The 27,827-nt window shown below is 33.7% G+C and overlaps 1 protein-coding gene and 1 long non-coding RNA gene across 6 annotated transcripts in view; one reads left to right on the top strand and one right to left on the bottom strand.

Moving 5' to 3' along the window:
• The window catches only part of LOC140439223 (band 3 anion transport protein-like), a 453,371-nt gene that overhangs the window by 148,852 nt on the left and 276,692 nt on the right, over positions 1 to 27,827 (top strand). For all 5 annotated transcript variants that reach the window (XM_072529000.1, XM_072528998.1, XM_072529003.1 and 2 more), the window contains one exon: positions 17,528 to 17,888. In XM_072529000.1, the coding sequence (XP_072385101.1) occupies positions 17,823 to 17,888 (66 nt within the window). In that variant the 5' untranslated portion in view covers positions 17,528 to 17,822. The remainder of the gene's footprint in view (positions 1 to 17,527; positions 17,889 to 27,827) is intronic.
• On the bottom strand, positions 9,350 to 11,527 carry LOC140438138 (uncharacterized). Its single transcript, XR_011950442.1, has 3 exons — positions 11,232 to 11,527; positions 10,918 to 11,135; positions 9,350 to 10,067 (listed from the first exon to the last, which is right to left on the bottom strand). It is a non-coding gene; the product is annotated as an uncharacterized lncRNA (long non-coding RNA).

Genomic DNA, 27,827 nt, shown 5'->3' with positions numbered 1-27,827 from the left:
TTGCCTAGGGGATTCTTTATAAGGTATGTAAGAATTTTCTATGGATGCATCAAAAAGGTAATAAAATAACTTCATACACCATCGACGACTTTTCCAAGTTACTGAGTATTCGTTGGTCAAACCGATCAATACCGCCCATATCAACATATTGTAGTCTACAATGGCTTGAGGACAGCGGATGTTTTCTCGTTTTTCAGTTTTTGATGTTCTCAAAACAAACCAGTTTCTGCATGATTAGGCATATTGCTGCATACGGTGACAGATTTTGAGCCACTATCCTTCCACTTATTTTGGAAAATATTTTCGTATTTGTCTTTCTGTTCCACAACCCAAATGACCTAGTTCTGATAACTTATATATAAGAGGAAGTGTGGTCAAAAAATTGTCAAAGTACAAGCAATGTCCCTTTTTTTCCAACCTAATTAAATTCAGTATAACTCTGTCCCCTAGAGTATGTTCATTAGTCCGTTCAGGTTCTTTACCTTGATATATCTCAAAATTGATATGGTAACCTGTTCCAGAACATGCCATTGCCCAAACTTTTATACCCCTCTTTATGGGTTTCATTGGCACGTACTGTTTCAAAAGTAGTGCTTCCTTTAATTATACCATACTTTCATCAATTGAAGTCTTAATATTTTAAGAAATCTCTTTAGAGGGAAAATATTAGTAATCCTTTCATTATGAAAATTTGGATCTGCAGACCAGTATTTTTTGATTGAAGGTAAACTATTAAATCCCATTAGAATTATAACTAATAGGAAAGCTTTTAATTCTTAGAAGGACAATTCTAAATTTTTGTTAGCTTGTACAGCATATAAATTTGACTGTTCTACAATGTATTGTACTAATGTGTCATTGAAAAAAATATTAAAAAAACTTACTGGGTCTTCAGAAGACGGTATCACTTTCAAACTTGAATTCTGCATAATTACAATTTTTAAATTCAATAGGTATTCTTGGTCCTTTAAAACACCTCTTAAAATCGTTGGTAACATTAAAAGTTGCTTTATCTTCACTTGATGATGAAGCATTCATATTTTTGTTTTGAGAGCTATTTTCGGGCTGGTAATCTCTGGGTGCTACAGAATCGTCTGAATCCTCGTGTTCTAAACAGTCGTAAATTGTAGAATTTTTACGTTTTCTACGTAGAGGTTTGTAGTTAGTTACTATGTCTATTTTGGCTGTACCACTTCCAGACGGAGTAGACGGCAGTATTGTAGACGAACTTCTGCTAGATCTTTCTGATGGTGTGTCAAGGTTCTACTACATCCTCAGCATCTGAGTCCCGTTCAATCTCGGATTGTTCAGCCTGATCATCCATTATTTTGTGTAATATTTTGAGTGTTCAGTTGTAAGCCCCCTCTTCCAATACTGTATATCAGAATAGTTTTCAGACATCTGAAAAAAAAAAACATGGATGATGGGTTATTGTGGAAAATATTTGCTGAGCGCAAATAGATTGGTTCATAATGAATGACGAAAATGTACAAAAATGACCAACACAACATATGAGACCAATTTAGCATATTTGTAATGATTATAAATATAAAAGTTTAAGGTCACATTTTTCTAAAAAAATATCACATTCAAAATAATTTTCAATTTTCTTCTCTTTTGATATATATTTTTATTCTGAAACTATTGTATAGTCTCCTTATATTGGTAATGAAAACACTTACCTTTTATAGCACTCCTTAATAGTCAAATGTTGAAGAAAAAATAACAAAAAACATTCAATCAAGTGCTAATTGCAAAAAAGAAGCACACTAGAATCCACTGGTACAAAACTTGTACCTACCACTACAATGTTTACAACTTGGGTAAACGTTCCGATATCAGAGCCATCTATGCATTACTTATACAGGCATAGATGTAAATAGGTAGAAATCTGATTTGTACTACTCATTTACTCTGGCGAAAATGTGTGGTACACGGGCAATACCAGAGGTACTTAATGGGTTAAAGGAAGTGATTTAAAAAAAAGTAACACAAATATATCAATTGTTTAGATACAAATATATTTTACATTAGTGGTATGATTTACTTTTTAACCATTTAACCACGTTTTTAACCATTTAACCACAATGCTATAAAGGGCCTTAAAAATAACAAAAGACCAGGCAACGATAACGTATACGGGGAAGTATTGAAAATGCTGTGCGAAACAAACAGTCAATTTCTAGACTCACTCGTCAGACTCTTTAACAATATTTATAACAGCGGGGAGTTTCCTGAAGACTGGCTAGGGTCAACTTTTGTTGCCATACCGAAAAAACCAAAAGCAAAGTCTTGTGATCAACATCGGATGATAAGTCTAATTAACCACATTTCGAAGGCATACACCAAGGTTATTTACAACAGAATAAGCAAAAAATGCGAGGATAACATTGGAGATTCGCAGTTTGGGTTTCGGAATTCTCTTGGGACAAGAGAAGCACTTTTTAGTCTACAGGTACTCATCCAGCGCTGCAGAGATATGAATAAAGACGTGTACATATGCTTTATAGACTACGCAAAAGCATTCGATAACGTAAAGCACGAAAAGATAATTGCAGTTCTCCATAAGATCGGAGTCGACTACAGAGACATTCGAACAATAGCGAGTCTCTATTGGGGCCAAACAGCTAAAGTGAAAGTAGGATCTACATTGACCAATAAAATTGAGATCAAGAAAGGGTACGACAGGGCTGTATCTTGTCTCCTATTCTCTTTAATATATACTCAGAAGAAGTATTTAAGACAGCGCTGGAGGAAAGCACAGAAGGCATAAAGATAAATGGAGAAATAATTAATAACATAAGGTATGCTGATGACACTGTGATTCTAGCAAGTAGCATGGAGGAACTGAGTTACCTAATGATTAAGATACAAAAAACAAGTGCACAATACGGATTCAGACTAAATATCACAAAAACCAAATGGATGTTAGTAAGCAAAACCCAACAACCACCACAGCAACTGATATTAGACAATGAAAGAATTGAACACGTGGATTCGTACATCTACTTGGGAACAACAGTTAACTCAAATTGGGATCAAGCGAAGGAAATACGTATAAGAGTAGAAAAGGCAAGAGCATCGTTCACTAGCATGAAGCAAATTTTCACCTCTAAAACCCTCACCCTACCTCTCAAAATTCGACTTCTGAAATGTTATGTATTCCCGGTTTTGTTATATGGAATGGAGGCGTGGACAATGACCACAACATTGATGAAAAAAGTAGAGGCCTTCGAAATGTGGGCTTACCGACGTATATTACGTATATCCTGGACTGAGCACGTGACCAACGAAGAGGTACTACGCCGGATAGGAAAAGAGAGAGAGAGGTAGGAATAAGTATAAAGAAAAGAAAGTTGGAATACTTGGGTCACGTTATGAGACATAATAAATATAGAGTACTACAACTGATCGTTCAAGGGAAAATAGTCCAGGGAGGAGAAGACACTCGTGGCTCCAAAACTTGCGGCAATGGTTCGGATTGTCATCTGCTGAACTATTCAGATCTGCCGTAAACAAAGTCAGAATAGCCATGTTGATTGCCAACGTTCGGAACGGACAAGGCACATGAAGAACCACGTTTTAAATTATTATAGCCTTATCATTTAATTAACTGTTTTGACTATAACTTAAGAAACAGGAGGACAATATATAGGGTGTCACAAAAAGATTGGTAGTAAATTATACTACGATTTCTAGCGATGAAAATAAGTCAATTTGGCTTTAAGTTAAGTGGATTAAGTTATCTAAAGTGGGAAAAATGAAAGATTACCCATAAACGATCATATCAATCACTTATTTTGTATTTGCTGTCTTTTTCTATAACAAACATTTGTTATTTATGGAAAAAGACAGCAAATACAAAATAAGTGATTGATGTGATCCTTCATGGGTAATCTTTTATTTGTCCGACTGTATATGTTATCTATCTATATTTTAAAATTAAAATAATATCTCATTTGTTCATAATTGAAAGTTAATAATAAACTTATCCACGTTACCACGTCAAAATATCTGAGAATATCTTGTCTCTGAACTAATAATTTATACTATTTAGTTTTCAATACCAAATAAAGTTTTCATTCATAAATTAACATACCTAGTTAAGATCTTATATATCTGACATATAAATAAAACGATGACTTTGATAATCTGATAATCAGTTGCACTCTAAAAGGTCTACCATGGTCGCTATTAATGGTCTATTTATTTTTATTTTGTGCAATTTTTATTACACTTAAATACCAGTTAATTTACAATTATGGCAAAATAAACTGCGCTCACCTTTATGATAAGAACCCATCATGGTTATCGATATCTAGTATATGATTGACAAACGTCATAAATATTTGAGATAAGTCGATAACTTTATAGTGGGATTTTAATCCATTCTAATCCTCTGACGAAATGGTATGTGTAATCTTTTATTTATTGTCTACTGTTTAAAATTTTATTATCGGTTATGTAGGAAAATATGTAATTGATCAAAGTCACATGCATATAGAAATTATAATAATCTTTGGACAATAAAATAGAAACAATTAATTCTATATAATACAGAACTACCATAAAAACATAATGAAAATGGTTTCAGAAGAAAAAGTCAACAATGTATGCAATTCACACGATAATTCAAATATTACAAAAAGAAGAATGATTTTTTGAATATAAAAAAAAGGTCATTCTAACGTTAAAACACTGAAACTTTTGTTTACAAGACCTCCACAAAGTTTATTATAATTTATTATCACTACAGCTGTTTCGACAGAATACCTTTCTCAAGTGATGTATTTCAAGTAAGCAATTTAATTGAATCTACCTGAGAGACTTGCACATCCCATATGACATTCGGGTGTTACAATTCATTGGGGCGTGGTGGTTTAACTCGTGAAAACAGAGCTCCAATACTCTAGACCATCCCTTTCCCCCCTATAGCACTTTAATGAGCTATAGGTGCTCTATAAGTGCGCTATAAGTGCTTGTCGTGTGGAAGTCCTAGGTACAAGAACTCCAGCACGATATCCTATCCAGATCAAAGCAGGTTAGCATTTTTCTGCTTTCTCTAGTGACTTATCATCGAATTTGAATTACTTGTTCGGGCCCCGAGTCGCTGAAATGGGCGTAGTCCGGAGCTCGAGAATGTGGGCCCTTCGTGCACGTGTTTTGTTAATTTATTTGGTTCACCTTTTTGTTGGTAATTTTTAAAAATTTTTTTGGTTACCCAATCCGTTTTTTTGTATTTTTTATTAATCTTTTTTAAAAGTTGCTCTGAAAAATAAAAATCCTTATTAAAATTGCCAGTGTTGTATGCTGGCGCTTCTTCTGCTGATAGAGCTACGAATTATCTAGACTTTATGTGTTGTCCAAGATTTGCTGTTTTGGTCTTTTGTGCTTCGTGTTTTTATGTGAACGCGTCATATCTGATTATCCCTCTCAGGATCGGACTTGGATGATTATCTGATTCTACAAACTTGATTCTGGCCTTTTCTGAGATTGTATTTATCACCCTTAATTTTGCAGTTCTCGAAACAGAAAGCGTTCAGCGACATATCTGGTAACATTTACCGCTTCTCTGGAGCTTTTGTGGGCTGCTTGTATTCTTTTTTATTTGAATTACTTATGTGTCCCCATGCGAGAGATGAATATGTAATTATTTAAAGTCTGGTACTGTTTATCAGTCTATTGCTGCTTTCTGGATGATTATGTCTACGTACGTCGCTTTTGTTGGTAGATATTTCAGAGCTCTCTTTGAAATTTCATCTAAACCAGGTGCTTTTCTCGGTGAGCTATTTTTAATTAGTTCTTGTTGTTCTTCGACTTCTTTGATGAAGTCTACATCTTCGTCTTAGTGATTATGTAATTTACACTCTTTCTTTCGAGAGTCCTCATCATCTCGGCTTTTCATCTATATTGTAGACAATTCCATTTTCACTTGGTATATATTATATTTTTTTATATTTTGCATGTTTGGACCTTGTTCCTACATTTCTTGTACGTAGTTATCACACCTTCGGCTTCTATGTTCTGCTACTTTCGTTTTCACTTCTCTGTTTAACCGGTCTGTCCTGTTATGGTCTTCCTGGTTTCTTATTCTTCTGTCTCTTTATGGCTCTATTCTTTTTCCTTATCATGTCTTTTATTTCCTAATTTATATCTCTGAACCTTGACATATGTCCCTATCTCTTTTTTAGTAGTGCTGTTTCTGTACTGTGTTTTCTAATTCTAGGACTCTTTCTTCTATTTCTTAATAGGAGAAAGAAGAGATATTAAGATTCTTTTTAACAGAAGAGTTGTGGATTGTTAATCACTGAGATGTTGTTTGGCCATTTAGAATTATATTTATATCTTTGATTCTAATAAAAATAGCTTAAGGCCTTTATTTTAAATATGGAGAATTTAAAATTAGTTACTAAAAGAATGATTATGATCTAAAAGGTAAAGTGCGTACGTAGAATCTATTTTTCTTTTATTAAAAGCTCTTTTGTGTTGTGCTATACGTTTGTTAAAAGTTCTACCAGTTTGACCGATATAAGTTTTTGGACAGTCATCACATGTAAGTTTGTATACACCACTTCTTGAGTGATTGTTTTTTTGACTCTGTCCGTAATATATTTTCTTAAGTTTGTATCGTTATAAACGCCACATCTGTATTAATTTATATTTAAATAATTATTTCATTTTAATTTCTTTATTAATTTATTACTTTAACTTCATTTCTCTTTTTACTATTTTTTATTTAAAAAGTAGTTGGCGCCCTCTGTTTCTCTCTTTCTCCCTCTGTCTTTCTTTTCTTTCTCTTTCTGTCCAGTAGAATAAATATTCGCCCTCTCTAGTACTGTCCAATAGACTAGATTTTTTGTTACATGTTGATAAAAGCTATTTCTATTATAGGCTTACGTCCTATGTCATCTGTGCTAACTTCATTTTAATCTCTGACTTAGTTTTTGTCAGTCAACTTTTCTAACGTAGTGGGTATATAATTTTTTGCCTCTTTTTGAAATTTATAAAAGAGGGCAAACATTATTATAAGCCTCATTTTATGGTCTACAAAATTCTCTTGGGGTAAGTACTTTCATTGTAATCTTTATTCTATAATTCTGACAACGTTTCTAATATTCATAACCTTACTTCTTTCGAAACCACGCTTCTTGAATTGATTATGATTTTTTCTTAATTTTGTGCAGTAGAAATCTTAACAGAATTTAAGTGTAATAATAATTCGATGTCATTTTATCCTTGCTAGATGCTATTTGTTTCATTGTAATTTTTGTAAAATGGCAAGGAAGTTAAACTCCTTTTGATGTGTCTAATGCAAATTGTTGTTGAATTTTTAGTTTATTGGGGAAATTGGGTTTATTAACAATATTCCAATTTTATTGACCATTTTGAAAATTTATTGATCACGTCCGAGTTTATTGGCTGGATTAATCAAATTATGAATATTTATTAACCATTGGACGACCTAACCTAAATTCTTAACAAAATATGGAAATTTATTGACCATTGGAGGACCTAACATCTACAACACACAAGCAGCCCATTGAAGTCATAAGTATCAATAATTATTGTTAAGCTTTATCAGGGTGGATTATTGTTTATTTTTTTTATTCTTTTTAATAAATATGTTTAGTTAAAATTTGTCTTATTTGCTATCAGCTAAGAGTTCAGGTTCAATCCCTAGTTTAAGACAAGACGAACTCACACTTGAGATACTGAGCTAGGCAAGGCATAGACTATAAACTCCCATGGTTGATTGAGGTATTATTTTTATAATAGTACTTCAATTCTCTTTGGTAGTCTTATCGGTACAAGTTGTTGTTTGTTCTGAATGTGTTTTATTCATAGAACAATTTTACCATTTGTTGTTAACACAGATTTTTAGTCCTCTACAAATAGTTTCCCGTGACTTTTGATCTAAAATATTTAGAGAAGCAGGAATTCGACAGTTCAGAATTCCTCATTTAGTTTTTTATGGTCCCTTTGACGATTATATGAATAATTTAACATCTATATAGTTTGACGATAACCATATTAATAGTAACAATAACAACGAAAAGCACTAAAAATTGAATGTACATATGCAAATATTATAAAACCCACATTATGGTAATTCCCACATACTTAAAAAAAAATAAAAAGGCGATTTCAATATAACTATATGCATACTTATTTTCTTAGGAAATACATTAAAGATAACAAACACTTTTTCCACTTAAGTAAAAATTATGTAGAAAAATTAAAAGGGGAAGTCAATGTTCATGCTTGGATAATGGATAATTATCAGGAATTATTATCAGTGTATACCCATATGCCTCAAAAGTAAAATCTTTGACCAATGTGTGTTACCTGTACTCACTTATGGAGCGGAAAGATTAACACTCACAAAAAAGGTAGTCAATAAGATTCGCGTGACTCAGAGGACTATGGATTATTCTATCATCAGTGCTTTGCTAAGATAAGTATTACCACTTTTATTAGCGTTCATCGGACTGACCGAGGTCTACTTTGACCCCAGATCACAATTTTTGGCTGTTACTTTATAGATCTTAATTTTTCATCGGCAGTCTTCCATCTATCTGTAGTTTTTATATTGTTTTGATAAAAAATTATTCCTACAAGAACATTTAACGGTTAGATTAAATTTAAACTTCAATTTTATAGGCTGGGGTCTCCTAAAAACCCCGGCCCGCCTTTTATGTCATATAAAATGAATTCTAAAAAGCGGTAGTTTCACATAGCAGTTCACTGTTATCGCAGCGACTGTTAGGTAGGCATGGCTTGACTGTCACCCGTTCTTTGGTGTGGATCACACCACTTCGATCGCAGTGGATTGTTATAATAATTACTGCGATAAGTAGAAATAATTCTAGTTTTGCTATCGCAGTAACTTTTTTATAAGATAAAAATGGCGAAATCTGTAAAACGCATTGCGTTTTCGGACGAAAAAACGTTTTTATTAATTGAATTATACCGCGAAAATGAGTGCTTGTGGGATATAAAATCACCATTTTACAAGAATAATGTAAAAAGAAAGGATGCAATTGCAAACATTGCGGAAAAGATGGGTATAGATGAAGAAACCACAAAAAAGAAGATAGCTTCCATAAGAGCAACGTATTTACTAGGAACGAGCACAGATGATATTTACTGTCCAACAGTGCCATGGTTTGAACATATGCAATTTTTAAACGATGTCATAATTACTCAAAAAACCATTTCTAATTTGGAAACGAAACTAACACAGGTATGTTCTTTTTTATTTGATATTTTTCAATTACATGTTTTTGATACACGGACACATATAAAAATTATATATTCGTCCATTAAAAGTTTATATCGCCTTCATTAACAAAATAGTCTGCAAACTCGTCTCGGATCTGCCTAGCAAAATTTTTTGAAAAATTTCCTCCCTCATGGCCAATATTTGGTAACACGTTCATTGTTGTTCTATTTTCAAAATTTACAAGAGTCTCTGGGCGTAGGAAGTTATGTAATACGCAGCAACACATTATTATAGATTCTACGGTGCATAAATTAACGTCTATCGCCCTTGTAAATATACGAAATCTGCTACAAAGGATACCGAATGCGTTCTCTACAACTCTACGTGCTCTACCTAATCTATAATTAAAAATTTTTTGCTTTATGGACAAATTTGTTGATCGCGGATACGGCTTCATTAAATTATGGCTGAGCGCAAAAGCATCATCACCAATAATGACATAAGGTATAGGTGTCGTCTTTCCTGGTAAAGGTTCAGGTGGAGGAATTTGTAAGGCGTTACTACCATTAACAACGGCATATAATGAGCTGTTTCTATATACTCCTCCATCAGAAATTCTTCCATTTCCACCACAGTCAACATAAATGAAGTTGTAATTTGCATCCACCAGTGCCAAAAGAACCAGACTGTGGAATCCTTTGTAGTTGTAGAAGTAGGATCCCTCATTCGCAGGTGCGCGTATAGCTACATGCTTTCCATCTAAAGCTCCTATAGCATGTGGAAAGTGCCATTTTTCTTTGAATTCAGATGAAATCTTTAGCCACTCTTCCTTACTAGCTGGCACCTAAAAGAGTTAAAAAAAATATTTCAGATAAATTGTAGCATAAAAGGTGATGGGTTGTCGACAAAAATTACTGTAGGTACTGTAAAGAAAATTACTGTAGAGGTACCTATTACTCAACATTTTGGTAATATCGCTGTTTTATTTTAGGACAAAGAAGTTGAACAGGATCAAGAAGTTGAACAGGACAAAGAAGTTGAACAGGACAAACAATATATAGACGAGAATGTAAAGGCAACCAATGTTTCACGCTTGTCAAATAATGGTGACCCTGAAGCTGAACCATGCACATCTGTTCACGTTCCATTTAAGGTAAAGCAAGGAAAAAAGAAAAGAAAACATGAAGATGTAGATTCCTCAGTCGACGAGTCCATAGGAGCTGTAGATGGTGCTTTACATAAAATATTTTTAATACCAGAGCAAGACATATTTGATCATTTTGGCAATCTGATAGCTTCGCAACTAAGGAGTATTCCTCTAGAGGAAGCTTTACGGTTACAAACAGAAATTAATGGAATAGTTAACACGAGGTTATTGCAAATACATCTCGCAAAATCTAACAACTCAGCGCCCACGCAATCTTCCCGCCCCTATATATTTGCTACAAATTATGATAGTGCCACCGATTAATCGTCAGAAAATACAGAGCCTCCAACACCGTTACATCAAGAGGTAAATGAATCTCAAGAAGACACCGAGGGGAACAATAATTATGCGACCGGAGACCTTGTAGCACGAGCACTTCAAGAAATAATTTAATGAGTTGTTTATATTTTTGTTGCAAACCATACATTCTATAAATAAATTTTTGTTTCAAACCGCATTTACTTTAGTATAAACAGTCTGAACTTACCTTTAAAAACTTATCTTTTAAGACAATAACAATTGCATGACATACTTCTGGTACGAAATTTCCTATTGTAATTCGTGATATTCTGCTTAGGAATTCAAGTGACTTGTATGAATTTCCACTTGCCAGGTATCGTAAAGTAACCGCAAGACGAAGTTTTGAACTTATTAACTTATCGAACTTCTCATATGCGTTTCTTGTTTAGAGATCAAAGGAGCAATCTACAAAAATTATAAGTTACATATTATTTCTTTTACTCTAGTAAGTAAATGTATATTATAAAAGATAATATTAACTGTATTCTTCGTTATACTTACCTTTTCGTGCAATTCTACGAATTTTCCGAATGGCAGACGGGTAAAATTCTGAAAATCTCCATCTACAGTTAATAATTCTGTTAATAAATTATTTTCCATGTCAAAACGAGGTCTGTTTAATAACGGTGGAATATCATCCAATATCTTTTTTTACTGTATATTCGTTTAGCCACCGAGGGTACTTTTTTTTTCAATAATAATTTTTTCTTCAATAATAATAAATAAGTAGTTACACGAGCTACAACTATTTTTTTATTCGGCGCCATCTTCAAAAACTGACTGTTCCATATAAACATACGAGTAGTGAATCAGTAGATAACAGTAAAACCCATCGCAGTAGATATATCCCCACCGCCAAGTCGCTGCGATAACAGTGAACTGCTATGTGAAACTCCAGCTTAATAAAGTTGTAATAATGTGGAAATACCATAGATTTTACGGATTAGTACCGACTATGAGTGTCCTATCGTTTTATGGAAGGGTTTTACATGTTTAAATGGGGAATTCCCCGAGCTGCGATAAAATTTAACGAAATAATATAAATATATTGAACTCCAACAAGAACAACTGGACGCAAGTGGTGCAAAATAGAAAACACAGGATTGATTTGGGGGAGGCCTATATCCAAAGTTAAATTACGTAAGGCTGAAGAAGAATATTGAATTTCAGTGTCAGTTGTTTTTGTGTTGTCGTATTTGTGAATAGTGCATAAAATTCTGAACATGAGTTACGTTTCTGAGTGAAAATTAACTTTTACGTTTACTTGAAATTGATGATCCGGAGCTTGATATCAATGAGGATACAGCAAGTGATTTAGAAGATGAAGACAATGTAACAGAGGTAGAAGAAGAAAATTACCTTATTATTGATCAAAGCATAGAGCAAAATGAACCAACAGTTACTGACTCCAAAGGCTTACCGGTATATGTATCTAAAGATGGAACTGAGTGGTCAAGATTGCCAAAAAACACAAAAGTAAAACGCGCAAAGCCAATATTCGTAGACATGCTCTAGTAAAATATGTGTAAAATGTAACAATTTTGTATATCTAGAACACGCAAAATCAGAGATAGTTTGTGTACATTGTATAAATATGTAGTTGTTATTATTTAATATGTTAGCGTCAGCAGAAGAATATGTATGCTTTAGTCTAATAAATGTTTAATACTATAAAAATAATGAGTTACTGGTACAGTTTTTTTTTTCGTATAAGCATAGTTTACCCATTTAATATTTTGAGGCCCGTCCGATGAAAGTTAAAGCAAACATGAAAGTCTAAAGTCTTCAGACTTCCGTCCGAATGCCTCATTTTGATCAGTTGCCATCAATAAGTCCTTATAGACATCTCGACTAAGGGCTAGCAACCCCAATGGAGTCCTATGTTATCATGAAGTTAATTCCATTTATTACTTAAACAATCTAGTATTTTATCATCAAAAATGTAATGTAAAATAATTTAACTATATATAAAGCATTTTTACTCATGTATTTAGTGGCTTCAAACATTAAACCTAGTAAGTATTAAACCACATTTTTGTTATAACCTTAGTCAAAATTTAATCTTTCACTTTGCTTTAATTAAAGTGGTAATACTTATTTTACGATAGCACTGATAATGGAATAGTCATTCTGAAAACGTTCTGTGTTGTAGCCCGATAGGGTTTTTATATAAATATACCTTTTATAAAGGATTTTTTTAAATACAATTTTTGTGATTCATGGTATACAGCGAACTACAAGAATTCATTTTCCTTGTGGATTAAAATATGCAAATTATGCTGCTTGCATAAATGCTCTTCTCTAGTAGTTATTTTGCAGAATTATCATATAATTGCAGGTATATTTTGTCATATAACAATTTTGAATTTCCGGTAGGTGTATTATCTAAATTTAAACCTATTTATTATAATGTAAAGCACTACTTATAATTTAATAATAATACCTATAATGCTGGTCCAAATTTAACAATGGTCGTTCAGCATTGAATTTTAGACATCCTCCCAAATTATGCATTTCACCTGATTGAGGGTTTGTTGTATAACTACTAATTGGAGGGATTATCAATTCACAACATGACATACACTTAACCGTGATAGTTACTGGATTTCATGTATAATTTATAAATTGTGCGGAAAGTTACCATAACTTGCAATTGGGGACCGCTCTCTCTCTCACCAATCAACATAGTTGGAATAGTTAAATTATTTGCAAATATTTCGACTATTTATTGAAATAAGCACTATTTATATAATGCATATTAATTTGTGCACACTAATGTATTATTTTCATATTTACTTTACTACACTTTATTTAGTTGTGATTTGTGATTAAAAGTATTTTTTTGGCCTTAGGTTCAAGACCTATTTAGCCAGATAATTGGTTGAATACGTAAAAACAAAAAAAAAGGCAATGAACAAGTAGACCATTTGGCTAAAGACGCTACTTTAGTGGGTATAGAACGTCCATGGTATAGAATATAATGAGTTGCCCAAATGGGATTTAGTTTCAGCTAGGAAGAAACATGTTAGACTTAATTGGAAAATTGAGTGACAATGCAGTATATATCCAACTCTTCCATTTGCTGCCCCAAATGACAAAAACTCCATCTCTCGGAAAATTTATACTATGTACGTTAGATGCCTTTTTGGACATGCTACAGTAAACTCTTATATAAAATAAAACTTCCCGAAATTGATATATGTGAATGTAATGGCAGTTATGATGACCTCAACCACTAGATGTTTCAATGTCGGTATAATCAAGAAGCCATAAAATTTGTATTTCAAGCCATCTCCCAACAAAAAATCATACTGCCGCAAAACGTTGCTTCTATTTTCTATTTAGGTAGTAAAAATCCAACTATTAGAGCGATTTTATGGGAATTTTTCAAACGTACCAAACGGAAAATCTAAACTGCCTTTTTCAGTGTTGTATGAATCAGTCCGTTCAATTTTTTTTGTATAGTCACCCAATAGTGTTTTCAATGGGAAGGTTAAGAAATTGAGTGAATGAACGAAGGGTTAGGAAATTGTCATGAATTTAAAGGAAGTGATTAAAAGTAATAAACTACAATTTTGTATACAAAACGCTAATATTTTAAGTTGTCCATAACCATTTACATTTCAAATCATGTATTGATTTCCCCGCTAGCTAAAAGGTATGAATATAGAAGACATATGTTTTTACATTTATTGTTATTGGCAAGCATAGGTTTACCTTGGATTCAGATAATTTATTAGTGGTATGCCTAATGTATGCATGAAATACCTGTAGGCAGATGGAACAAGATATTTTCACTATATCGTTAGATTTCTTCGGCTGTTGCGATGACACTATCAAAGTTCAAGTCCAAGACTCAAATTCAACTGAGATTAGGATGGGGTTAGAATAACTCTCTTCAAACATCAGTACCCACACTGAAGACTCTCAACATTTCGAATCAAGTCCAGAGAAAAAGCCAAAAATTAGCAACTTAATCCCCATTTACACCCATATACAAGTGGTTCACTTAATTAAAGAGAAGCTAGGCATCAAGGAATATATTAGATGTAGATGTTATGCTCTCCTTCAAAATGCCGACACAGAGAGTGGTTCCTTATCAAAATAGACAAAAAATCTAAAACCTCCATTGACTTATTATTTAATAAGGAAATTTGGCCTGGTATAAACATTAAATGGTCTATAGAATCTTCATATTCCGATCCAACGCCTTCATCTGAGTCAAATATGAGTCCAAAGAACATCAGAAGGTCCGTTAGCTTGGGAAATCCAATTACCATTTCAAGCAACAACAAAAATGGAGTGGAAAACACAAAAATACTCACAGACAAGAAGACTATCGAAATTTGCAAATAGAAGAATTCTTTCCATTTACTTATTAATTTCATTAAGAAAAATACTTTGGAACCATCTGTAAATCTGGGTTTGTTGACCCCGCCAAGAGATTAACCAATAACTCGAACAGTCGATATCTTCTGGCAAGATTAAGGGAACAGGATATCAACCATGGGAACCAACACAAGGGTTAATTTCTTTTTGGCTTTCGAAGGGCTTCCCACTAAGACTGAAAATTTACGAAACATTCTTCTAAAATTTTATGATGCCTATGGAATTGGTCCAACGGAGGTGGAGGTTGATCTTACTGCTTTTAGGTCCTTTCTCACGATCAAACCGTCTGGGAATCTCTAAAAGTGTTTGCAAAGAAGAGCAAAAGAAATTTGGTCTAAACGCCTCAACGATCTGGATAACTAAATAAACCTAACACAGCTCAAATATTTTGCCTTTCAAACTCTGAAAATCTAAATGAATACTTCGTTAATATGAATAAAAATATAACATCAACTATTTTGCCACAACAAGATCCTATTTCTTATCTCCCCAATTTAAAAAAAAATCTTGAGTTCATTCTTTATAAGACCAGTTGATAAATCTGAACTGATCCAATCAATGGTACCAAAAGCAAATCTTCCTGTAGTACTTATATACTATCGGCGGATGATACGGCGCTATCTGAAGAATTTTTTTCGCCGATTTATCACCGTTGATGAAACCTGGGTGTATTATTACACACCGGAATCCAAAGAACAGTCGAAACAGTGGCGCAAACGCGGCGAAGGGCCGCCGAAGAAGGCAAAGAGTGCACATTCGGCCGGCAAAGTGATGGCGACTGTTTTCTGGGATGTGAAGGGCATCATCCACATCGACTACTTGGAAAAAGGAAAAACAATCAATGGTGAGTACTACGCAGCATTATTGGATCGATTCGATGCCGAATTGCTTCGAAAACGCCTCGGTTTGGAACGCAAAAAAGTGCTCTTTCACCAAGACAATGCACCGGCTCACCGATCGGCCGTCGCCATGGCAAAATTACACGAATTGGGCTATGAATTGGTTTTTTCTTGTTTCGAAACCTAAAAAAATGGCTCGGAGGACGCCGTTTCGCAACAAATGATATAAGTCGTCGCTGAAACTTCGCCCTATTTTGAAGAGCTCGAGCAAAAGTACTATTCGGATGGGATAAAAAAATTGGAACATCGTCTTACTAAGTGTATCGAGCTAAAAGGGGACTATGTTGAGAAATAAATCGATTTAATTCCAAAAAAACTTGTTTTTTCTATCAAAGGCTAGTTTTATATCAATCCACCCTCGATATATATGAGACGCTTATTAAAATTCATGCCAACAAAGGTAAGTTTAACATAAACTCCAACTTCCATGATCATGATACAAGATCTAGAGATGCTATTAGAGCACAATGTTTTAGGTTGAGAAAGAGCATACAAAATTCGACTGATGTTAGTTTGTATAACTTTTTGCCAGATGAAATAACTTTGCCAAGTTTTCACTTGTTATCGGGTGAGCTTAAAATCAAATCACACTTTTTGAAACATTGTTTCTAGTTAAAAACGGAGTACCTAAGTACATACAGCTTTTACACAATAGTACTAGTTTGGTGAGGGTATTTGCCTATTATGATGACATTTTATGTTTTTATATTATTATTTAGCGTATTTGTTGTTTCTTAAATTGTTAATATTAAATATCTGTTTGTAATGTTTAAATTCGCAAAAATTTATATATGTATGTATGTAAATTGTCACTATTCCTTTGACTTATCAAAAACAAATAATTTTTAATATAAATCATATTTTTGTATATTGACTAAATAAATTCTATTCTATTCTATTCTATTTTCGAACTTTTTGTAAACTTTGTTCATAAAATTGTACAATTTTTAGTAACAATAGAGCATAATTTTATTCTATGCTGTTCTATTTTATTATATTCTATTCTATATTAAAATAATTGGAGATTATTAATACAATATTTTTATTTCAAATAAACATATTGTGCTGTATATGTATACAATATTTCTAAATTTTAGTTGTGTATTTGGAAATTCTGGATAATATTAGGTACTAGAAATCCTTTTTTACTTTTATTATTTACGTTAATCTAATTCTAGAATTGTATTGTCACAATTCGAAAGATACGTATGAATAACTCAAGTTGACTATTAGCTCACACTGTATATTCGTCTTGATACATTTTTTAGTGCAGAATATTATGCAAAATACGTAGACTTTAAAATAATGTTCCCTGATCAAAGTCAAGGCCACAAAATGAAATATTTTTGTCCTAATCCAAAATAAATTACCTTCGTCAATATAATAAATAAATCGAACTTTACGCAACATAATTTACCTATCAACGCTTTAATTCACCTATTACTCATACTCGATATCCGAATCGCAGATTTCAATCGATTGTGTATTTATTTGATCGTTTTGTTTCAGATCTGCTATAAGTTGACACTTATTCTGCAAGACGGGTTCGTACGTTACACAACGGTTACTGCTGCGGTGCAGCTTCCAGAAGGTCGAAACGTCGGACTTGGGATACCCTATGCTCTTTCAACTACTGTTCGCAATTACGCGCCTGGGCAGGTCCCCGAGAAAAAAAGTGTTCTTCGGTTCACCGTAAATGTAAATGTAAATATTTGTGATTAAGTGATTAAAAATACTTTAGATTTTTGTGTGTTGTATACTGTAGACAGTTTTGTTTGAAGCAGTGTATAAAAAGTCTGTGATAATGAATAGTGCGAGAAAGAACAATTTAAAGAAGTTCTCCTTCATTGGACTTCCAAACTCTCTAAAGGTTAGTGCTTTTACATAATGTTCATTATTTTTATTTATACTTTAATAAATATTGTATTCCTCTTTTTCTGCTTTACTTCTTCATCTTGTTATGAAACTGTTCCTTGGTGCATTATTAAGTATATAAGTCTCCTTGCAATAGACAACAAATTGTAAAAGTAGTTTGTGCGGCGTATCCATAATGGCTTCTCTGATATTTTCTTATATAGGGCAAAGGGAGGAGAGATGGACCACCTTTTAGAAAACTGAAGCCTGTTTCTTTATTAAATAAACATCAGAATAGAAAAAAATTGTATAATTTAACATAACATTGGTATTTGTTTTGATATAAATAAAAACTAGAAATTATAATTCTTAAACCTAAAAAAAATGTATAATGCACTGGCACGTCATCGGTCCATCTCTCCTGAACTGTGGAGGTGAGATGGGCTACTAGGAGTAGAAGAGATGAACCAAGCTAAACATTTTTCTTTTTAATAGCAAGAGACTTTCCGCACTTGTTACAGAGATTAGCGAAGGCAGTACAAGTTTCATGTAATAAGCGCTTACAAAAAATACGTTGTAACCAGTCATCTTTTTTACATGTTTGGCGATAGTCCTCGTTGCACCCAACACACTCATTTTCAATATCACTCATGTTTTCATCTCCACTTGTGTCGTTTAGAGTAACATCTTCAGATAGTGACGATTCGCTTGGCTTTCTCTTACATTTTTGTTTTTTATAGGTTTTAAGCTTTTTTAAATCAAGACATCCTTCGTCATTTTAATAAAGTCTTTAGCAGTAATCTCTCCAGTGATTTTTTTACGAACTCTCTTTACTGCTGCTGCCAATACAGGCACGGGCGTTACCTCATTAAAAGCCTTTCCGGTAGTTATATCTTCATCAGTAATTGATGACTTGTTTGGGCTACCGTGCAAGGATATTCTACCACTGATTCCAGAGGGACCTGGTTGAGGAGATTCTGATCTAACTGAAAAATTTATTGTTTTTGTTTCTGATGGGGTGTGTGTCAAAAATGCATATTCTGGGATTATTAATGGATTAAACGGATAAATTCCCGTAGATTTAAATGCAGAAGCCGCATTTTGGACCCATGTTTTTCTTTGGAGAGTTTCCCCATGCTCAACTTAAGAGTTTACCAAACTGAAGGCGTTTTAGAACCCTGTTTGTGTTATTCTGTACCATAAAACAGTGTGACTGTTTTATGGTCCAAAAAAAGTGACAAAAAAAGCATGATCCAGAGGCTGTAGGTAATGTGTTGCGTGGGATGGCAAACAAAATAATAAAATTATTTCGTTTTGGTCTGCAAATTCTAGTAGATCCAGGTTGGTCGTATGGGATTTGTGGCCATCTAATATTAATAAGGTTTTATCTGGAGGCTTTCTCAGCAAAAAGTGTGTTTGTAACCATTCTAAGGAAATGTCACTGTTAACGTATGCTGATTTTTTCGACATCCTAATCTTGGAACCCGGTACCATACCATAATGCCACTCGTCTTTTTTATTTTTCCCCTTAAAAATGCAATATGGGGGCAGGAAAATCCCTTCTGCACTACAGCAAGCTATTACACTGATCGTTTCACCTTTTTGCCCAGGGCTTACGCTAGGAACACATTTTGAACCTTTTTCTGCTAGAACTTGACCGGCTCTAGTATTCAGTTGTAGTCCTGTTTCGTCAGTATTAAATATGTGTCCGGGTTTATCATAAAAAATATATTCGGTCATAATTCTCTCGAGATCAGAAAAGTAGTTATCGACTGTTTCTTTGGACATTCCTAAAGCTCGTGCAATTGAGGTGTTCTCAGCTTTTCTAATTGAAATTTCAGGTCTTCTTTTCAAAAAGAGTTCTAACCATTTTTTACCAGCTTTACCTAAAAGTAGACAATAAGTAACTCTTGTATCAGATTTATGAATTTAAAAATTTACCTACTTCTACATTAAATTTATTTGGGATTCCTAATCGCTGAGCTAAATTAAAGGACATGATTCTTACTTCAGTTCTGGTTGGGCAAAGCCTGCTTTTTGTAGTTTTTTTATATGGCTAACGATTTTAGCTTCAACAGCAGTTCCTAAAGAACAATCTGGACCCAATCGGTTCATCTTATCCATATTGTTTGTTTTTATTCGATGTTTAAAAATTGTTTTGAGTATCCCAAATGCTTTGGCGGCTTCATTAATACCAATATCACCATTCTTTACATCATCTACGGCATCACTTAGCTCCCTAGAGATCAAGTTACCTCTCTTAGGTGTATTTTGTTTGCGAATATATTCATTGGGCATAATCCTAAAACAAAACATACTGGTCCAACTCTCCTCCTCGTAAGTGGTCTATCTATCCTCAAATAGAAGGACAGATGGACCAGCCCGTATTGTTTAAAATAAGCAGACTACAGGAGTAGTTCTTACTTACTACACTGCACTTTAAAATACACATTTTAAACATAGTTCAATAATAAACTCCCCTGTTTTTACAAAAAATGGAATTTAAAAAACTCAAATAAAATTATCACACGTGGCAGTTTCAATTATCGTAAATAACACTCCTACAAGTACGCACCGATCGATGCGTTACAACTGGCGTCTCTTAAGGAACTAACCATGGACGTATTTTATACGTCCATGGAACTAACGTTAAACGAAACGATACAACAGAGTAGGATAAACTTGTCCTTTTGCCAATCTTGTCAGGTATACCTAGCGGACCGACTATCCTCCTGGTCCATCTCTCCTCCCTTTACCCTATTAATAATAATTTTAGTGTATATTTTATAAACATCATAGATCATAGATCTCTATAGTATAATTGTTCCAGTCGTCATTTTAGCCCATATTTAATCGGTAACTCTAATAATGAAAAAAATATTTTCATAAACGTGTTTTTGGCAATAAATTAATGTAATTAAAACAAAATTATTAAAATACCATTAATTTTTTTCTTAATTCATTTTATGAAGGTTTAAGTAGATTATTATTGTTAACTAATATCACATAAACATTGTGGAAGTCTATCGATTTTGATAGATATTGATTTTTTACGTGCAAAAATGCTACCACTGGCAAAATACATAATTTTAAATAACTACAGTTCATGAAATTCTTTGAAGCAAGATACACGTAGATGAACATTAGATTTAACGCACATGTGAATTGTATGTTTGTGACAAACTCTGCATCGCCTTCTAGCTTTTAATAGTGTTGTGGATTTATTTAACTGCTATGTCTTTATTTAATTTATAATGTCTTTATTAATTTATTATATTGTTCTTATTTTAATTTATTAAAAAGCACGATAATTTATATAAGTTTATTTAACCACTAATAATACATAATTTATTTTATACGAACGCTACAATTAAAATCGCTGGCGCGGGTCTTCAGATATTAACTAACTCCTTTAATAAAAGCTCCGTTATTATATATAAAAATACAACTGGCCTAGAATTCAGGAGAATCCCTCTGATTTATACTAGAAGGTAAATCGGGGTCATCGTCCGACCGGTTTCTGGAAAGTTCCGTCTCAGGTAAATTTCTGCCAGCTAATCGAAGGGTCTCGTAAAATCTAAAACATATAAGTGAATAAACAAGATGTTTACAGGTTTTTAATATGACTCATATTTTTACGTAACAATAGATTTGCAGGTGCATGGACGAAATTATCAAATTGAACCTCTTCCAGCACTCACGGAATATTTCGCGCAACCGTTTTTTTTTCAGATGGTAGGCAATATATGATATAAAATCAAATTGCGACATTCAAGATTTGTTGACTTCGTGATAAATTTTCCAGCAATTAACTTTGGACGTTGATTGGGAACGTAGTCCTAGCAAAACGTCTTCCAGGCTCGAGGTGTCGTATTATTAAAATACAACTTGGTTTTCTTGAGATTTTATTCTTTCAAACATCACAACACTTATAAATCTACCAATTTACAATAATTTTCCTTCGATTGCGCTGCTAGTAAGTTGTAATATCTGTTTAATGAGTTAATTCACCACTATAATTATTAATCTTAAACTAAAACGCTTAAGAAAAATCTTGACAGATAGGTTTTTAGCTATAGAGTTATCGAGTGAGTGTGTATTTTTTGTACAGTAGCGCGAGAGTGTCTTGAAAATGTCTTATGTCATTTCGTTCGTTAATGTACAAAGGTTTGAAATCCAAAGGGGGGCGTGACGTAACGTATAGTTATTTTGTCACAGTTTTGTAAAATAAAAGGGAACAAAGTAATTTTATGTTGGAAATATTCCATCAGGCATTAAGCAATGTTCAAAGAATTCACAAATATTGGACACCACCATTTTTTTTTTCCAAAACTCTTGACCTATAATTTGCAATGCCGTTATCGTATAAGTCAACGCCAATCACATTACGATTATATTGTCCGATAATATTAAGCTGTACAATTTGTATATTTACTTTTCCTTTTTGTTATAACTCTTCACAGAACCTAGAGGCCAGACTTTGAAGACATTACTGCAAACCTTTAATAAAGAATTATCATTCGATCGTACTAATGAAATTTTTTTATTCTCTATCAAAAACTGCATTCTATACACCTCCACCTTTACTATTTTCAAGTGGACAATGATTTGTTCTGTTTTCGCCTATTGTACCAGTAGCAAAAACTCTTTAGATTTTAAATATACCCGGTGTACCAAAAGAAGCGAGACGGTTGAGTATTTCGCCAAATTAACATCGGATCGAAAAACTGAAAAACACGTGTTCAATATTTTTCAAAAATTTATTGAATGACACATGATTGAATGTTATTATATTACAGAAAACCATTGCGTCTCTTTCTTGAAAGTAAGGATCAAGTTCTCGTTTACGATAACGATACAAAGTGATGCTTCTCTCGTCGCAAGGAGATTTTTTATTTCAATCTGGATAAAAAAAACTTTTGCAGCATCCTTTGGAAGATTTAAATCTCTAACTAAATCAATAAATTCTTCTTGAGTAAAAAGTTTAGGTGAGCGATTTTCATCAAGTTCATATGCCTCATCACATACACTGTTGTTATTGTCACTACTTTCACAGTTTCAGTCACAGTCATCATTAAAATCTTTTAGAACAGTAGGAGAGGCAAGAACAGATATATTGTCGCTATGATCTACTGGTCTAATTGCAGAAAGTAAGTTAGGATAAACAATAGATTTCTTGTTCTTAACTGAGTAGTCACATATATGTCAGACAAAAGTAAAAATCATCCACATGATTTGATGGCTCCCTCCAGACCATCGGTATTCCAAAGGACATAACTTTCTTTTTATCGAGTAACCATAGTCACAATGCCTCGACACAAGTTTAAAATGGTACGAGGGGCCCATGCCTTGTCTTGATGACCAAGTTTTACAAAAAAATATAAAAATAGCATATTTTCTCCGAATTTGGTAATATGTTGTCTCTGTTTTGCAATCAAAAAACACCCACAAATATAATAAAACACATTAGGGCTATTCATACACTCAGTAGAATTTAAACTAACGCGCTTTCTGTATCTTCATCAGGAGGTCAATACTTCCCGCCATAATTAGCAGGGTTGCCAATTCCAACTGCCAAAAAAATCATCGACGCAGGTAGTACACGGAGAAAAAAAGAAGAGTATAGACGTCTTGGAAGAGAGGGAAAACGTATTCATCGACGTAAGAAGAGGGAATACGAACAGAATACTCTCAATGAGATACAAAGTTTATTCGATAAAAATGAAACGAGGAAATACTACAAATCCTTCAATAATAGCCGTCGACAATTTAAACCACGATTAAAAATTTGTAAAGACACTAACGGTGAAATACATGATAAAAACTCAGTTCTTAACAGATGGGCACAACATTTTAGCGCACATCTAAATATAAACGATATTAAAGCAGGTTACAACATAGACAATCAACAAACTCTACAACGTCAACTACACAGTGAAGACCCAACAAGAGAAAAAGTAAAAAATTTAAAGACAATAAAGCCCCAGGAATCGATGAAATCTGTTCGGAAATGTATAAAAAAGGTGGTGATCAACTACTACTACTATCGGTTCACAGCGTTCTCCGACGCCTTCCTACTCCTAACCACCATTCTTCTCTATTTAACCATAGGCCTGGAGGGATTTCTCTTTCCTCTAGTTCTTTTTCAATTCCCTCTCTCCAGCTTCTTCTCGACCTTCCTCTTTTTCTTCTTCCTTGTGGTGTCCACGTCAAAATCTGTTTCGGAATCCTGTCATCTGGCAATCTCTGTACATGACCGTACCATATTAACTGTTTTGTTTTTATGTCATTAACTTTTGTATGCTTGACTCCCATCATTTCTCGTATTCTCCCATTTGGTATCCGATCTCTTCTTGATTTGCCTGCTGCTCTTCTCCAGAAGTCAATTTCTGTTGCTAGTAACAGTTTCTCTGTTCTTTGTTTCATTGGCCAAACTTTACTGCTATATGTGATTACACTTTTAAGTATGGTGTTGTATATGAGTTGTTTGTTCGCTTTAGATATTGTTTGGTCCCACAGAATGCCGTTCATCATGGATATGGCTTTTCTACCCTGTATGTTTCTGTCTTTTATAGCAGCATCGAGTGTTCCATATTGAGTTATCTTCAAGGTGATCAACTGTTTGCAGCAATCCATAAACTAATAATATTTATATGGCAAAATGAATTGGTACCACAAGAGTGGCTAAATGGAATAATATGTCGGTTGCATAAAAAGGGTGATCAACTGGACTGTAAGAACTATAAAGGCATTACTCTGTTAGCATCTGCGTATAAAATCTTCAGCAATGTATTATTTAAAAGACCTAAACATTTTACAAAGAATAATGGTCAATATCAATGCGGATTTACTGCTGGAAAGTCAACTACACCTCAAACTCAAGCACATGTGTAGATTCTAGAAAACTCACTAGAATATAACATATATATAGCAGCCTATGACAGTGTGAAAAGAACTGCATTAAATAATACAATGGTAGACTTTGGGATCCCACCTAAGTTAGTTAAGTTGACCCAACTAACAATGCAAAACGTAAGCTCATGCGTTAGAATTGAAGAAAAAACTCTACGTTCTTGACATTAATACTGGTCTAAGACAAGGGGACGTGCTGGTGGGTATTCTCTTTAATATTTTCTTGGACCAATCAGACAATTAAATAGTAGAATGAATGGAACTATTTTTAATAGATCGATGCAAATTCTCGCATTCGCTGACGATATAGTTATAGTAGGCAGAAGTATGAGAGACATGCTGCAGTGTTTTACAAGGCTTGTGGACGCAGCATTACAATTAGGACTTGTGGTAAACGAGGAAAAAACCAAATATATGTAGGTTTCTAAAAACCCTCAAAGTATCCAACAGAGAATTCCAATTAACAACCATACCTTTGAGCAAGTCAAAGAATTTACATATCTTGGATCGCTAGTAAACGTAACAAACACGACAAGCGACGAAATAAAAATACGCATAGCAATAGCAAACAGAACTGTCCACGGTCTCCGGAAAGATTTAAAAAATAAAAATATAAAACGTGCAGTAAAGCTCAATATATACAAGACCTTAATAAGACTGGTTTTGATATATGGGCCTGAAACGTGGACCTTATCTCAAAATGATGAAAGACTTCTTCGTTAACTCTGCACTTTAACGAAAAATTCGCTTCAAGTGCAGAGACTTAGATGGGCTGGAAATATTGATAGGAAGTCAGATCACGAATACACGAAGAGATTAACATTTTCAAAACCAAAGGTCACGAGAAGTAGAGGACGACCACGAAGGAGATGGATTGATGATGTGAAAGAAGACCTACAGATTCTAAGGGTCATAAGATGGAGGGAAGTTTCCACGAATCAACAGGAGTGGCTACTTCTTTGTGAGCAGGCCAAAATCCACAACGGATTGTCGAGCCACTTATGACGATGATAATACACATTTTTAAGTTAAAAATAACCTAAATCAAGTCAGCAATAATAAAAAAAAGAAGCTGCTGACAACTCTATTCAAGATACTAAGACAAATGAAAAGAGATAGGGAGGCCCAAAAAAAATTGGGTACGCAGAAAAACACTTAATTACCTGCAGAAAGAATGGGTACGCAAAGCAAGAACTTGGGATGTCCTAAGACGATTTAAAAGAAGTAGAATAATTTCGACTTAAATTATTACAAATAATTTCACTATAATTGCTATCATTGCATTAATCTCTTGAAATAGTGTACATATTTTGTGAAAATTAATCATCATGTGCACTATTTTCCTTTCTATTTTAACATAATTTTTTGCGACACAAATTTTGCTCGCTAAACTATTAGAAAACTGTCACGCTTTCCTTAGTCTAGATTAATTATTTTCATAATAACGAGGAAAGACGAGGAGAGCAGCGACAATTATTTTTCTTTTAATCATGTTAAATTGATTGCTCCTGTCTGACTGAAATTAGCTCAAGCCATTAAGACAAGTCCTACATAACAAATTGTGGGGAGCGAAGGGAGGAAGTTACATTAATTTGTTATAAATTACAGGGAAAACCTTTATATCGACGTAATATTTCGTTTAGTTGCCTTTTAAAATGTTTACCAAGCACAAACAAACACATTGCCATACATTTTATGTCAATTGCAATTACTCAGAATACATATGTCGTTATAGGTTATGTATTACGACAATTCAGTAAATTAGTTGATGAAGTTGATCGATTATGTATGTTGATCGATAGTTTATTTTATAAATTTACCATGAAACTAAGTTTCCATACAATTTTAATAATATTTCTCATATACACCTGCATTAAACTTTGCTAAATTTTGAATAGAATTTACCTCTATTCAGCATTTTTCATAATGCAAGATAAAATCAAGGGTAAAAGATCCATAGGAAGACGAAGAATTTCCTGGCTAACAAATCTAAGAGAGAGGTATAGTTGCAGCTCAGTAGATCTTTTCAGAGCAGCCGCCAATAAGGCACGGATAGCTGTGATGATAGCCAATATCTAATGGGAGAAGGAACTACAAGAAGAAGAAGCATTTTTCGTCCATATGTGGATATACGGTTTCTACAACTCTCACCATCTCTATTCCGGACCTCTATAATTTTTCCCAGCTACTTTTCAGATATAATCATAACATCGAATTAGGGAAGGTCCAAGTCTTCATTTTTCCACTAAGTTGTTTTTTTCTATCTATCGGTGGCCATCCTAGCCACATAGTCTGTCCATTTGATCGATATTCGCACCATTTGGATCCGTCGATCAATACAAACGTAAACTTGGCAAGTGGTTAAAGCCCATAATAATTAGCATACCAATAAATGCTTCTAGCTCCAATCTAGACAAATCCAACGTTTAGCAATTTTGCTGACCATATCGATTATACTCATCCATTAGGAGCAAAAGTTCCTCTCCAAATATTTCCAAAAAAACATCAAGTGGAGACTGGCTTGCTATATTCGAACCCGTAAGTTCGGCAAATGTTACCGCTTCGAAGATATAAGATAAGATCGGCTCCTTCGTCCAGTGATATTCATCCAATTGAGTAGACTGAAGTGGTGTGACAACAGGATCTGAAGTTTCCTCATCAGAAGATACAGATAGATCTGGTGGCATAAAGTCGGGGTCATGCACTGAATCATCGCTGTCGAAATCGAAGTCATTATCATGCATTTATTTATAACTTCGTTTTCCTCTCCCCGATGTAGATGCTAAAGATAGTCGAAAAGTGGGAATCTTCAGCATCTGAATCTACTCCCATATCAGTGTCAATCGCCTTATCTACGCAGATACCATCCAAAAACTTGAACATATCGTCTGGTTCAAATCTAAACAATTCTTCTAAATTCAGTTTTCTTTTAGATGCCATACTGAAATTAAAAAAAGGTTGTCTGTTTTACGGTTCCGAACTGGTGTAGACAATTCAAATACAAGCGCACCCACTCAAACAATACAGTCAACACACACTCTCG

The sequence above is a fragment of the Diabrotica undecimpunctata genome, chromosome 4 (genome assembly GCF_040954645.1).
Source record: "Diabrotica undecimpunctata isolate CICGRU chromosome 4, icDiaUnde3, whole genome shotgun sequence".
NCBI lineage: Eukaryota > Metazoa > Arthropoda > Insecta > Coleoptera > Chrysomelidae > Diabrotica > Diabrotica undecimpunctata.
This window is presented reverse-complemented; position numbering and strand designations above follow the sequence as displayed.